Below are 12324 nucleotides of genomic sequence, written 5' to 3' on the forward strand. Positions count from 1 at the left end.
CAGGAGGGAAAGCTGACACTCTCGAGGAAAAAGAAAAGGGCAGAAGAGATGTGTGACTTGGCCCCGGTCGGGTGGGGGAGCCTCCATCCTACCTGGCCGGGGACACTGGAGACTGGAGGAAACTGGCTCAGCAAGGAAGTCGGCAAATAGCCACTGACTTGGTGTCCCAGGGCCTGAAATCTGGCCAGGGATAATGCCACCCTTCATGGGTCACTCTGTGCTCCTGGCTGTGAAGACGCCATCCCAGCTGCTGGAGGGGGGCGGGGGGACTCCTTCTCTTTATTTCCTGCCTGAGGGAGCAGTCACACACGGCTCCTGCGCCAGGGTGGCCCCTCTTCCTCAGCAGGGTGAGGGCCAGTGGCAGCCCCTCCCCCCCCCCAAGCTGGCATCCTTTTGTCCCCAGGTCCGATGGCCCCCCCCACCCTGTTCAACCTCCTGGTCGTGCTGCTCACCATCCTCGTCTGCCTGGCCTACACCTGCTTTGGATGCTTTAAGCACCTCACCCCTCTGAACTACAAGGTAAAGCCCCTCCCCCACCGCTGCCCAGGGCGACCTGGGAGGAGACGGTGGGTTCACCCTCCCCTGCTCCTCCACCCTTTCTCATGTCAGCATGTCATCAACAGCCTTCTCCCGGGTTTTATTTATCCCCGGGGAAGGCGTGGGCCGTTGCCCCTATGTGTAGCTCCGCCCCCACCCCTTCCCCCCTCCCGGCACTGCCGCCCCATCCTCTCTGGGGCTGCCGCTGGGAGCCTGGTGCCAGCTGGTTCTATTATTCTGGGTGTGAACAGTCTGTTTGTTTGGAGGGTGTTAGTTGAGGAAGATCAGTTTTGTTTGTCATTGCAAGTTTTTGCTGTTATCTGCAGACAGAAGAATCAGCAAGTGACAAAGGAAGCGAGGCAGAAGGCAATGTGCCTGCACCCTTCACAGTGAGTTGTGGTTCTCACCTGGGCGCCGAGCCCTTGCAGGGTCCGACACATGGGCCTGCAGACATGCTCTGATCATTCTTGTTAAGGTAGAAGTCCCTTGATCACCTGGCAGGCAAGTTTCTGAATTCGTGTCATTTTACAAGGATTCCCTAGTCCCGCTCGATGTTTTACCTCATGTATGTGAAGCCACAGCTGCCCCTGAGAAGATAATTAGTTTTACCATGATGCATGCCCATCCCCCTTGGTTTCTCTGCCCTGCTCACTGGTCTGCTCTGCCTGCTTAGTGCCTGGTGAGGGCCGGCCTTCGGAGAAGCAGTATGGCAGGCCCTCTGGCCTGATGAAGCTCCATCATGAGATTTCCCCAGCCCCTGCCTGTGGGAGGGCCTCTGCCTGGCACCAAGAGGGTGCCACCAACTCCCCTTTGAATTCAACAAATGAACCTTGCCCCTGCCTTGGAGGAGGGCGCCGTGTTAGGAAGACACCAGGACTCCTTTCCTTCCTGATCCTCCCTTTTTCCTGCCTCCAGCACCTGCTCCTAGGGCGGGGCTGGGAAAGGAAAGCGGAGCCATGGGACCCCAGGGCTGTGACCGCAGGCTTCCTGACAGACCCAGGGCCAGGACAGCGGCCCATCTCAGCAGCAGCGTTCTTTCCAGTGTCAGGCACTCTTATCAGTGTCTGTCCTTGGACCAGCCCCAGAGGAGAGGGTTCTCAGAAGGATTCATTACCCAGAGGCTCCTGGGTGTGATGTGCGCACCAGACAAGGGACGAGCAGGACAGGTGGATGATGGACATCCCTCAGCCGCAGCCTGTCTGCCCTGCCCGGCAGCTGCAGCCTGGGACTGGGAGGAACCGTAACTTCCATGGGTCCATTCAGCTTCCCGGAAGTTCCACCAACAGCATGCTAAGCCTGTCCCAGATGGATAGACCTGTGTCCTATATAAAGCGAGGAATCTAGAATGCAGTGCTAGGAAGGTTTTGTTTTCTCTGGGAAATCAGTGTGCTTCCTTTTCTGTGATCCCGAGAACTGGGTAAGTGACTGTGTTCTCTGATTAGCTCTGGCTGCTCGGAAATCCTGCCGTTGGCATATTTTGGGTCCCGACATTCTAAGTTGATGTTATTTCTTTGTGTCCTGTCTGAGCATTGTTCGTGTCCCCCTGCTGGAAGGGGAGGGCAGTGGGGGAGGGTGGAATCTGGTGGCCACCCCACCTGAGCACTGACACCCCATTTGCCTGCAGCCCTATGTGCCCCGGATTCTGAACAGCTTGGCCTCTGAGAGAACAGCCTTGTCCCCGCAGCAGCAGCAGACCTATGGCGCCATCCACAACATCAGTGCGACCATCCCGGGGCAGGGCCTGGCCCAGAGTCCTGCGGCCGAGGTGGCGGCTGCCCTCCAGGAGGCCTGAGGGCGGTGAGCTTCAGGATGGGCCAGGCTCCAGGAGCTGGGAGGTGAGGAGACAGAGGCGGGGAAGCAGCTCGACTCCGACGCCAACCTGGACTTCTTTCCACCTGCTTTCAGCCGCACAGCTCTGAACAGATGGGACCAGGAAGGGGCTCAGGCCCTTGGCTGATGGGGGAGGGTGGGACTGCTGTTGGTGGTGGTCTTTTCTGGTCACAGCAGCCGAGAAGGGAGTCCATGCAGCTCCGTCGCCTGAGGCTGTGCTCATTTCCAGTCCACCTTCTGCACCAGCGTTGAGCTCGAGCTGGGGTGATGTCCCCCGTGATTTTTAGCCACGATCATGTTGGAATTGTGCCCCTCCAGACCCATTACCTCTGATGACTGTGTCAGGTACCAGGGAGAAAGTAACAAGTGGAAAACCTCCCTTCTGAGTGCCCAGACCCCACCTACCCTTTCTGGGCACACACAGCGCCTGATGAGCAAAGAGCCTACAGCAGTCCCGGGCCTGAGACGGGGCCAGATGACACCGGGGCTCATTCCCTCTGGGTATTAACCATCCACCCCGCCCCCGTCTCAGGAGTGAGCTGTGGGGACAGGAAGGGAATGGGCCAGTGCTGGGCTGCAGAGGCTCCTGCAGCTGCACATGCACCTGCGCATCCCGCTATGGGTCTGTGTTCTTGTATCATGTTGCCAGTGAAGCTGTGGCTGGGTCAGGGTCGCCCTGCAGCAGGCAGGGACAATGAGGACCACTAATAAAGTGCCCATTCAGCCAGACTGGTGAGATTCAGCCTCTCCCATCTCGTCAGAGCCGAGTGCTTGGGGTGCAGTCTACATCCCTCAACCCCATCTGTCTGCTCCTTCCAAGGTGGTGGGGGCGGGGGTGCAGGGCTCAGGGCCTCCTCGGAGCCAAGGGCCGGCAGGGGAGAGGAGAAGGGGTGTCTGGGTTGGGCGCAGGGCCGCGCACCACCCTTGAGCTGTAAGCTGGGAAGGAAGGACAGGCAGCCGGTTGCCTTCTCTGTCCCCCTGTGATTCCCGGGGCTGGGAAGCCGCTTTGGGCGCTTGCGCGAGAGCCGCTTCCCTACAGCCCCCAGGGGGCGCCAGAGGCGCGAGTCGGCGCGGTCGGCGCGGCAGTGCGGCCGAGTCCTCCATCCCCCTGCAGACCCCGCCTCGTGGTCCTCAGCCTCGGCCTCTGCTCCCAGCGGCCCCGGGCACTGGGAGGCGGTAAAGCGGCTTCCTGGTGCCGCAGCGGGCCTGTCCTACCCTTCCCAGCGAGGGCGGGGGACCCCCCTCCCCATGCCGGATGCAGACCCGCTGGCTCCGCGGGAAGGGGAGCCCCACGTGGGGTGGCGGCACGCGCCCATCATTTGGTTCCAGCCACTTTTGGAAGTAAAATCATTTATCGTCAAAGCCACGTTGCTTAACACGTGTGTGTTGGGGGTGGGGTGGGCGAGTGCGCGTGCAGGCAGTGAGCACGGGGTGCCAGCGTGGGCAGGGAACAGAAGCAAACTCATTCTCAGAAAAAGGGCCTCTGCACCGAGAGAAAACTGGGAGGCCGCCCCCTTGGCAGCCCCACTCCCTCGGGGAGCAGGCCCTGGGAGAATGGGGGCATCCAGCTGAAGCGGCAGGGGTCGGCGAGGGACCTGCCACGCGGGCGTCACTGCCGCTCCAGCAGCCCGACGAACTTGCGGATGTCCTGAGCCAGCAGCTGTGGCTCCTCGAAGGCGGCGAAATGGCCCCCACGGGGCATGTAGGAATACGAGATCAGTTTCGGGTACTTGAACTTCACCCAGTTTTCCGGGGCGTGCAACAGCTCACACGGGAAGGCAGCAAAGCCGGTGGGCACATAGACCTTCATCCTGGGTGGGACAAAGATCCCACAGAGGGGTAAGGCTGCGGCCGGCCCCCTCCCCGTCCCCGCCGCAGAGGGTTCAGGGCCTGGGGGAGGGTGAGCTCCCCACCCGAGGGAAGACATAAAGGGAAGGATAGCCCCCGGGTTTAACCACCCCCCTCAATTCCCAGCCACCAAGGGCCCTCTTTTCTGGAAGGGCAGCCCAGGCAGGGGAGCAATAGAGGACAGGCCCAGAGTGGGTGGGACAGCCTCTATTGCGCCTTTCCCTTTGCTGTCGTCTGAGGGTCTCCACATGGGGTTTGGAAAGGGTGCTGGGGAAGTCCCAGACCATCAGTGCCACACCAGGCCAGCACCCTGGCCCTGGGGGAGGCCTGAATGACATCTAGGTGCCCCCTGTCCCTCCGTGAGCCAGTTCTCAAGGCACAGGGATTTCTCCGAGCTCCTCGACCTTCTTCAGATGGGGTTCTCATTCTCTGCACCCTGTGCACACCGCAGGCAAGGTTGTACCTCTCCCGCATCAAGTGCCCTCCCTTGAGTGCAAAACTGGGTGGACCCTGCCCCGGCCTCAGAGGCCCCTCCTCAGAGGCCACACTCCAGCTGCGCTCACCGCTCGTGCTTGTGGGCCATGTAGCCCTGTCCCAGGTTCTCCTTGTAGAAGCGCTGGGAGGAGGTGATGCTGCCCGTTGTCCAGTAGAGCATGATGTTGGTCAGCAGGTCATCCAGGGAGAACTTCCTGGGAAAGCAGAAGTGGAAGGCCACTCTCAGTGCCACAGGCAGTTGTACGAGAAACAAGAGCTGCCACCTTCAGACTGGGAGCATGTGCCAGGTGCCTGCCTGTCTCGCTTCCCTCCCCAGACCACACTGCGGTCGGGGTATTATCCCTGTGATGCAGGTAGGCTCGTCCCAGAGTCACCACGACGACAGGTAATGCAGTGCTGACCACATACGAGGCAGGCAACGCTGGCTGTCCGCGTCATCCTGGGTGGTGTCAGCTGACTCCCTCCCGCACCGGCCCCAGAGGTTCGGCCCAGGTGGGAAGGAGCAGATGAGGTCAGGTGAACCCAGGGGCTTTGGGCTGGTCTCTGCCCAGTGTCCAGCAGGACTGAGAGCAGGATGCTGCTGCCCCTGCTCAGAGCTGGTGCCCACTCCTGGCCCTCGGTGCAGGCCGTCCTCAGAGCATCCTCAGGCAGGCCTGCCCCTGCCCAGCCCTGGGCAGACGCTTGTCTCCAGCAGCCTTTGGAGCCCCTGGACTGGCCCTGGCCAGGCACCAGGAGCAGCAGGGCAGCACTAGGGGCTCCTGGGGCATTTTTATTCCCATCTCTGGCTTGTCAGCGTGCCTCCCACCAAACCTGCGTCACCGCAGGAGTGAGCTCTGGGACCCTGCAGAGACCTCTTCCCTCAGCGTGGGACACCCCTTTTTTCCTCCAGCCTGGGCACTGCTGAGCAGGCAGGCCCCCAGTCCAGGAAGAAATAATCCTTTGGCCCTCACCATTGGAGCACGTGGTCTGCGGACCCTGGAAAGCCCCACGTTCTCCTGGCCCTGCCCGCCCTCAGGCTCTCTCCTCTCCTGGTGCTGAGCTCCCTCACCCTCGGCACCCAGAGCCCCCTGGAGCCCTCCATGGCCTCCCCATCCGTCCACTTCAGCTGCCCACCGGATGAGCTCCTGGGCCTCCACTTCTCCCCTCTGCCCCCCGCCCCGACTCACCTTCCTCCATTCTCAGCCCTGCTCCCCGGAGTAACCCCACGCACCCCAGACCCTCTAGCTTCCATGACATCACTCACCCCTTCACTGCCCTCATCCCTGTGGCCTCTGCCACCCAGGACCCACCCAACAGTCCACAGACCCGAGGGGACTCCAGCCCAGCTGACAGGTCCCTTACAACCATGCTCTCCAGTCTCTGCTGCCACCTCCTCGGAGCATCCCAACCCTCGGTGGGTCCTGATGGCCATGTGCCCACCCACAGCCTCCCCCTTCCCTGCCTTCCTCTCTGAGGAAACGCAAGTCCTTGAGCAGCTACCCCCCAGGCCCTTCCCTGCTTCACCAGGTGCCTCCTGGTCCTGGGCCTTCATCCCCCGTCTGCCTGCTCGGGTCCAGCTCTGTGGGTCCCCTCCTCCCTCCACCGCCCACAGTCTAAGCGCCAAATGTCACTGCAGGCCTTCCCCCCCCGCCCCCCGACTCCATGCCCGTCCTCTCTCTGCTGCCCGCCCCCCCGCCCCGCTCCATTCCCTGTGGACACTGAAACCGTCCGCCTGCGACAGCCCTGCCCAGGCTTCATGGGGGGGCCTCTCACTGGGCTGTCCTCCCGGACTCTCTCTCTCCCTTTGGGGCCTCCTGCAGCCAGTCAGGCTTCTCCCAGCAGCCCTGATGCTGCTCTGTCTACACCCTGTCTGAGCACATCTATCCCACAGTTCCAACTGCTAATTCACCAAGAGCACGGAGCTCCGATTTGACCCCACACCTGAGCTCCAGATCCGTGAGTCCAATCACCAAGTGGACCTCTCCTCCTGCACATCCTGCCAGCGTCTCCCTCTCAGCAGGTCTGAGACAAAATGAGCTCTGCATCTCTGCCAAGCCCCCCCGGACACTACGTGCACACACACACTCATCCATGCAAGTGCACTCGCACATGTGCACACTCACATGCGTGCACACACTGTGTGCAGACACTTCCACATCCAAATGCACACACACCCACTCACAGGGGCTCCCCTCCTCAACCTCTCCTCCCTGCTTGGTGAATGGCATCTCCAGCCCCGGCAGCTGTTAGAAACCTCCGTCACTGTGGACGCCTCCCTCTCCTGGCCCCACCAAGCCCCAGCTGTCCTCACGCCCTTTCCCACCCATCCCCTCACAGGAGGGGAGGCCCTGCTCCTGTCCCCGCTGCCTGGGTTAGAGACCATTTGCTGCTCCCCAGCTCTCGGGTGGTTAGTTTAGCTGGTTCTTCAGAAGCCAATTTACCAGAAATGGCCAATTTCCTGAATTTACTTGTTTGCTTCAGCCATTTAGATGCAGTTGGTCAATTCTATTTTCGTCCTCGGAACCACATTTTAAGGAATGTTCAGTCCCCCTCTGCCCTGCTCCCAACTAGGGCAGCTCAAGACGGGGACAGAGACAGGGGGTCTGAGGGGCAAAGCAGGGGCAGACAGGAAGTATGAATATTAACTAGTGGAACCTGAAGAATTTGTAAGAAGAGAGGCTTCTCAGAGATGAAGAATATAATCACGTGACATCTTCATATTTACGAATATATTCCTCTTAGTCCTTACTCCCTCCTCTCTGAAATCCGGATCTCTAGCTATAGCAGCACAGAGCAGGAACAGAGATAAAATGAGCATCTGTTTAAATGCAATTCTGATGACAAATGAAACCTGAATAGTTACCACAAACACTTGAACCTTGTGAACTGGCTTGCATCGAGTTGGCCAAATGCTCCTCCCTCCCCCGTGGCTCTGAGTGCAGCTTGAAAACCACAGCGACAGTCTGCACCTGCTGCAGTTGGTGATCTTCCCGAACACGGATCTGACTGTGCCTGTGCCCTGCTCAGAGCTTTGCTGCTCCCTGTAGCTGGGCAGGAGCTCTGGAGGGGCCCAGGGGGCAGGCCGGGGAGCCTCCCATCTGGCTCCAGGTATCTGTGCACATGGAGCACAGGCAGGCCCTCGCCAAGGTGCTCCTGGTGGCGCTCCATCGAGCCTGGTCCTGCCCAGTGGGGAGGAGAAACAGATCCCAGGGTGGGGGCTCCTGAGGCTCTTGGAGGACCTGCCTGCGGGAACAAGTTCACGGTCTGGCCCCATGTGCCTGCTCCAGCATCCAGACAACCCACTTTTTCCAAGCACACCTTACATTTTAACCACTGCTGCCATTGCTTCTGCTTTTCCCTCTGGCTAATTTCCCTTCTTCCACCCTTTCCACCCAGCAAACTCCTACTCATCCTTCAAGGCTCAGATCAGATAGATTCCCCCAGTGATTTCCCCTCCTCTTTCTCTGCACTCCCACAGTCCTTTGCATGTGTCTTTAGAGTTCATTCATCCAACAAACATTTCTTGAGCACTTAGTGTATTCCGGGCCCTGTTCCAGGGGCTGTGGCTGGGGCACAGCCCAGACAAGTCCCACCCCTGAGGCGGGACCCGGTCCCATTCAGTCTCTATTCCCCACCCCCAGCACTATGTCTGAAGGAATGCAGAGAGGCCTGGGTCCTGGAGAAGGTAGGTCAGGGCTGAACCTGATGAATCTGAGTCAGGCAGGGACCGGGGAGTCACACGCTGTGGAGGCTGCAGCCTCTAAGGTCCCGGGAGGCGGGACAGCCCCGCCCCCCAGTCTTTCTGCAGCCACCCTCTGGGATGGGCTTCCACACATGTGCACTCCTGTGGACCAGGGGTTCAGGAGGTCAGGGTCCTGACTGCACCGCCTCTTGGCAGTGAAAGGGCGCTCACTGCCCTCTGGACCCCTTGATCCCAGGAGAGCTGTTTGGAGCACAGACAGCCTCCAGCTCTGCATCGTGTTCTGGACGACCCTGCTGTGAGGCTTGTAGCAAATCACTAGGCCTCTCTGTGCCTCAGCTTCCTTATCCAGAAATCAGGGCTACACAGGTCACAGGATAAGGATCTGTGGGTCATCCCACAACACATGGAACTTGCTGACCGTCCCACCCAGATAAAGCCACCAGAGATGAGGATGGAGAGGAGGGTGATGGTGAGGAAGGTGCGGCCGGGACGGGGCGACAGCAGGGGTGGGTGGGGGCTCACCTCTCCAGGCCTCCATCCTCCAGGTCTCGGAACTCCGACTTGGTCCAGGTGGAAAACTTCTCTAGAATATAGGCGGCCAGTCCCACGGGAGAGTCATTGAGAGCGCAGCCTGGAGTGGGAAGAAGCGAGGGAGCGACTCAGGCCTGGGGCCAGGGAGCTGGGCGTCAGGACTGAGGGGTGGCATGGGCCCCCCAGAGTGGCAGGAAGCCCAAGTCGGAGCACAGCTCTGCCCCAGCTCTCAGGGTACTCCTGCGCCCCACTTACTTAACCCTCGGCCCGATAGAAGGGACAATACCTCCACTCCCTCATGGGGATTCATTCCCTATAGGGGCAGCTTCCTGCAAACTGAAGGGTCTGTGACTCTGGGTTTTGTTAGACCCAAATGAGAACTATATCTGAATGCCATGTTTTAAAAGGTGGGCTTTTTGTTTATATGCTATGATTAATGAAAAATGAGAAACCACCTAGAAGTCTAAAATAGGGGATCAGTTATAAGTAAATACTGACCCACCCTAAGCTAAAATACTGGGCAGGCATTAAAAATGGCTGGGACGCCAGCACGGATGAATCTCACGAAGACAAGACTGAGCAAAAGGAGCCAGACTCCAAAGAATCCTACTGTAGGATGCCATTTCATACAAAGTGCAAAAACAGGCAGGGCCACTGTCTGTCAGACTTCAGGAGCGTGGTTACCCCGGGGCGGGGTGGTGGGTAGTGCCTGGAAGAGGCCACAGGGGCTTCTGGGCTGGTGGGTCATGTTCTGTTTCTTGACGTGAGTGCTGGTTATATGGACAGATTCCACTTAGGAACATTCATCAACCCAACTGTTCGCAAGGTCTCTTGAAGGCCGGGGGGAGGGGCGGTGGGGACGGACGAGAGGGCACAGGTGACTGGCTTTTCCGCTTTGTGCTTTTTGCGGGTTTCAATTTTTTGACACTGAACATAGATTACTTTTATCATCAGAGAAAAAAATCTGGTTTTAGAAAGCGGTATGATTATTATCATGAGCTCCTAACGTGTGTAGGAGAGACTATCATGAAAACTTTATAAATGACTCTGAAATGGGCAAAGCGACTCCTGGGCGTCCTCTGAGTGGGACTCGGAGTTACCTAGGGGACCCTTCTGGGTCATCTGATTTATTGGGGTCCCCTCTGCTCTTGTCCTCCAGCTCTTTGACAACTCTGTAAATTGTAGAAAACTGAGAGTAATGCAAACGGTTCTTGTTCATAGAGAAGCAAATGAATTTTGTCCAGAGAGTAAATCTTAGAATTTCTCATCACAGGGAAAAAAAATACTTTTTTTTCTTATATTTATATGAGATGGTGGAGGCAAACTAAACTTATTGTGGTAATCTTTTCACGTTATACATAATTCCAGGCGCGATGCTACACGCCGTAAACATATACAGTGCCGTCACTCAGTCACATCTCAAAAAAAAGCTCAAAGGAAAAAATTCTGTCCAGTGCAGATTTAGTTGATGACTAGTCTGTGCATTTTGGCAAATTTCACATCGATTAGCAAATTAATTTTAGTGTTCCTAATTGCCTTTGAACTGCTTTGTGCTGTTTTACGTTTTACCTGGTCCTTTATTAATTAATGAGTTAAAATCTACATGTGTTGACTCTGTATTTTTATCAATGTATCTTTTTAAGTGTTTTCATCTTTTTTTAAGGTAATCATCCCTCAACAGGGCCCTGGGGGCAGAAATGGTTGCTGGGTCCTCCCTCACCGTCATGGGGAGCTCTCCCCAGGCGCGGGGGCACCTCTCTCCATCCCCCACAGTCCTAGAGCTGGAAGCCCCCAGGCTTCTCCTCCCCCATCGCTCTCCATCCTTCTGCTTCTTCCTGGAGGATGCAGGCTCAGGGATGGAGGAATCAAGCGTCAAACCATGAGGAGTATTGAATCCACGAAATGGAGTTGTTTGGGGACTTGACGACCGTGCGTCAACTCACTTCCGTGGCGAGATGCAGTCTATGGGTCGAAGGGGCCCGAGTTCTTCACAGGAGTTTGCAGCTGTGAGCAGCGCCCTGCCCTCACCCCCTGGGGAGGAAGGCCGGGGGCCGGGCTGCCCCAGTGCTCACCCACGGTGTCGGGCTTGGTGGCCTGGATGTGCATGTAGCCGCTCTCCCTCATTAGGCTGTAGAATATCTTCTCCTTGAAGGGGTACATCAGCTCCACGTCCTTGTGGGTGTAGCCGAAAAGCCCCGCGAAATGCCGTCCCAGGGGAAGGGTCAGGGTGTAGAAACTTCTTAAAACGAAAGCCATGTTCAAGTGCAGGCCTTTCACGTGGCTGAGGGCAGAGAGGGGCGAGGTGAGGCCGGGCTGGCATCAGGGAAAGGGGGAGGGAAGAGACAGAGGAGGAAGGGGCCACCGGGCCGAGGAGCACAGAGCCAGCCCCCTTCAGCATCTGCCCCTCTGGAGGGGCCACCTGAGGTGGAGGAGCGGGTTGGGAAGAAAATACAGAGTTTCTAGAAAGTTCCAGTCAGCTCTCCCAGGGCTTGGTCCATCAGAAAGGTCCACTCTCTGACCTTCCCTTCCTCTAACAGGCGCTCTCTGCCTGGGCATCTGGCCCACAGGCACCAACCGTGCGTGACACAGAATGGAGGGAGGATCCGTGTCGAAGTGCCCCTGGTGGAGCTGAACGACAGGGGCCCCTCCCTCCTCTCCCCTGGGCCCACAAACATCCTGCCTGGCAAGGGGGTGCTCCAAGGCTCAGAAACTATGCCCAGGCAGGGCCTGGCATGCATAACCCTGCACGCTGCACAGATGTCCGCCTCATAGAGGCTGTGTGCGCACACACACACACACACACCCCCCTGAAAGGGATCCTCACCTGGGCACCAGCTGGGCTATGTTGGTGCAGATCAAGGCCCCCCAGTCCCCTCCTTGAACATAGAATTCCTGGAAGCCCAGCCGCAGCATCAGCTTATAGAAGATCCTGGCAGTGGCCACGGTGTTAAAGCCTGGTTGTGAGGGGAGGAGAACAGCGTGGAGTCACTCCCTGGGTCCTCCCAGCATCCCGTGACATTCCTCATACCCGCCCTGCCCCGGGCTGAGCTAAGAGCAGCTCACAGGAGGTGAGAAGGGATCCTGGGTGCCCAGGGCCTGCCCTGGTAGAGAGGGAGAGTGAGTGGACAGCCAGGCTACGAGGGCAGGTGACGGGCTAAGGCCAGCCCCGGGGGGCCTCTGTGGGCCCACACGGCATGCGGGACTTGGTCAGCCTGGAACCGGCAGGGCCCAGAGGTGGACCTGCCCCTGCGTGATGAGCCTGGGGGAACACTAGCGTCCAGGCCCCGGAGCCAGCACTGGACAGTCGAGGCCTCGACCCTGAGAGTCGTGTCTCGGCCTGGTCCCTCGCCACCGCACTCCTCCGGTCCTGAGAGGACATGCTGGCCTTCGGGTGTGACATA

General features: G+C 58.5%; 2 protein-coding genes across 16 annotated transcripts in view; one reads left to right on the top strand and one right to left on the bottom strand.

Moving 5' to 3' along the window:
- The window catches only part of TMEM63A (transmembrane protein 63A), a 37921-nt gene extending 34825 nt beyond the window's left edge, over positions 1-3096 (top strand). For all 9 annotated transcript variants that reach the window (XM_023632535.2, XM_001490778.5, XM_070256076.1 and 6 more), the window contains 3 exons: positions 404-519; positions 864-926; positions 2162-3096. In XM_023632535.2, coding sequence (XP_023488303.1) covers positions 404-519; positions 864-926; positions 2162-2329 — 347 coding nt within the window. In that variant the 3' untranslated portion in view covers positions 2330-3096. The remainder of the gene's footprint in view (positions 1-403; positions 520-863; positions 927-2161) is intronic.
- A 604-nt stretch (positions 3097-3700) lies between these two features.
- The window catches only part of EPHX1 (epoxide hydrolase 1), a 45879-nt gene continuing 37255 nt past the window's right edge, over positions 3701-12324 (bottom strand). For all 7 annotated transcript variants that reach the window (XM_070256082.1, XM_023632537.2, XM_070256083.1 and 4 more), the window contains exons 5-9: positions 11748-11877; positions 10996-11204; positions 8915-9023; positions 4779-4904; positions 3701-4178 (exon numbers count right to left, since the gene is read on the bottom strand). In XM_070256082.1, coding sequence (XP_070112183.1) covers positions 3977-4178; positions 4779-4904; positions 8915-9023; positions 10996-11204; positions 11748-11877 — 776 coding nt within the window. In that variant the 3' untranslated portion in view covers positions 3701-3976. The remainder of the gene's footprint in view (positions 4179-4778; positions 4905-8914; positions 9024-10995; positions 11205-11747; positions 11878-12324) is intronic.

Source organism: Equus caballus, chromosome 30 (genome assembly GCF_041296265.1).
Source record: "Equus caballus isolate H_3958 breed thoroughbred chromosome 30, TB-T2T, whole genome shotgun sequence".
Taxonomy (NCBI): domain Eukaryota; kingdom Metazoa; phylum Chordata; class Mammalia; order Perissodactyla; family Equidae; genus Equus; species Equus caballus.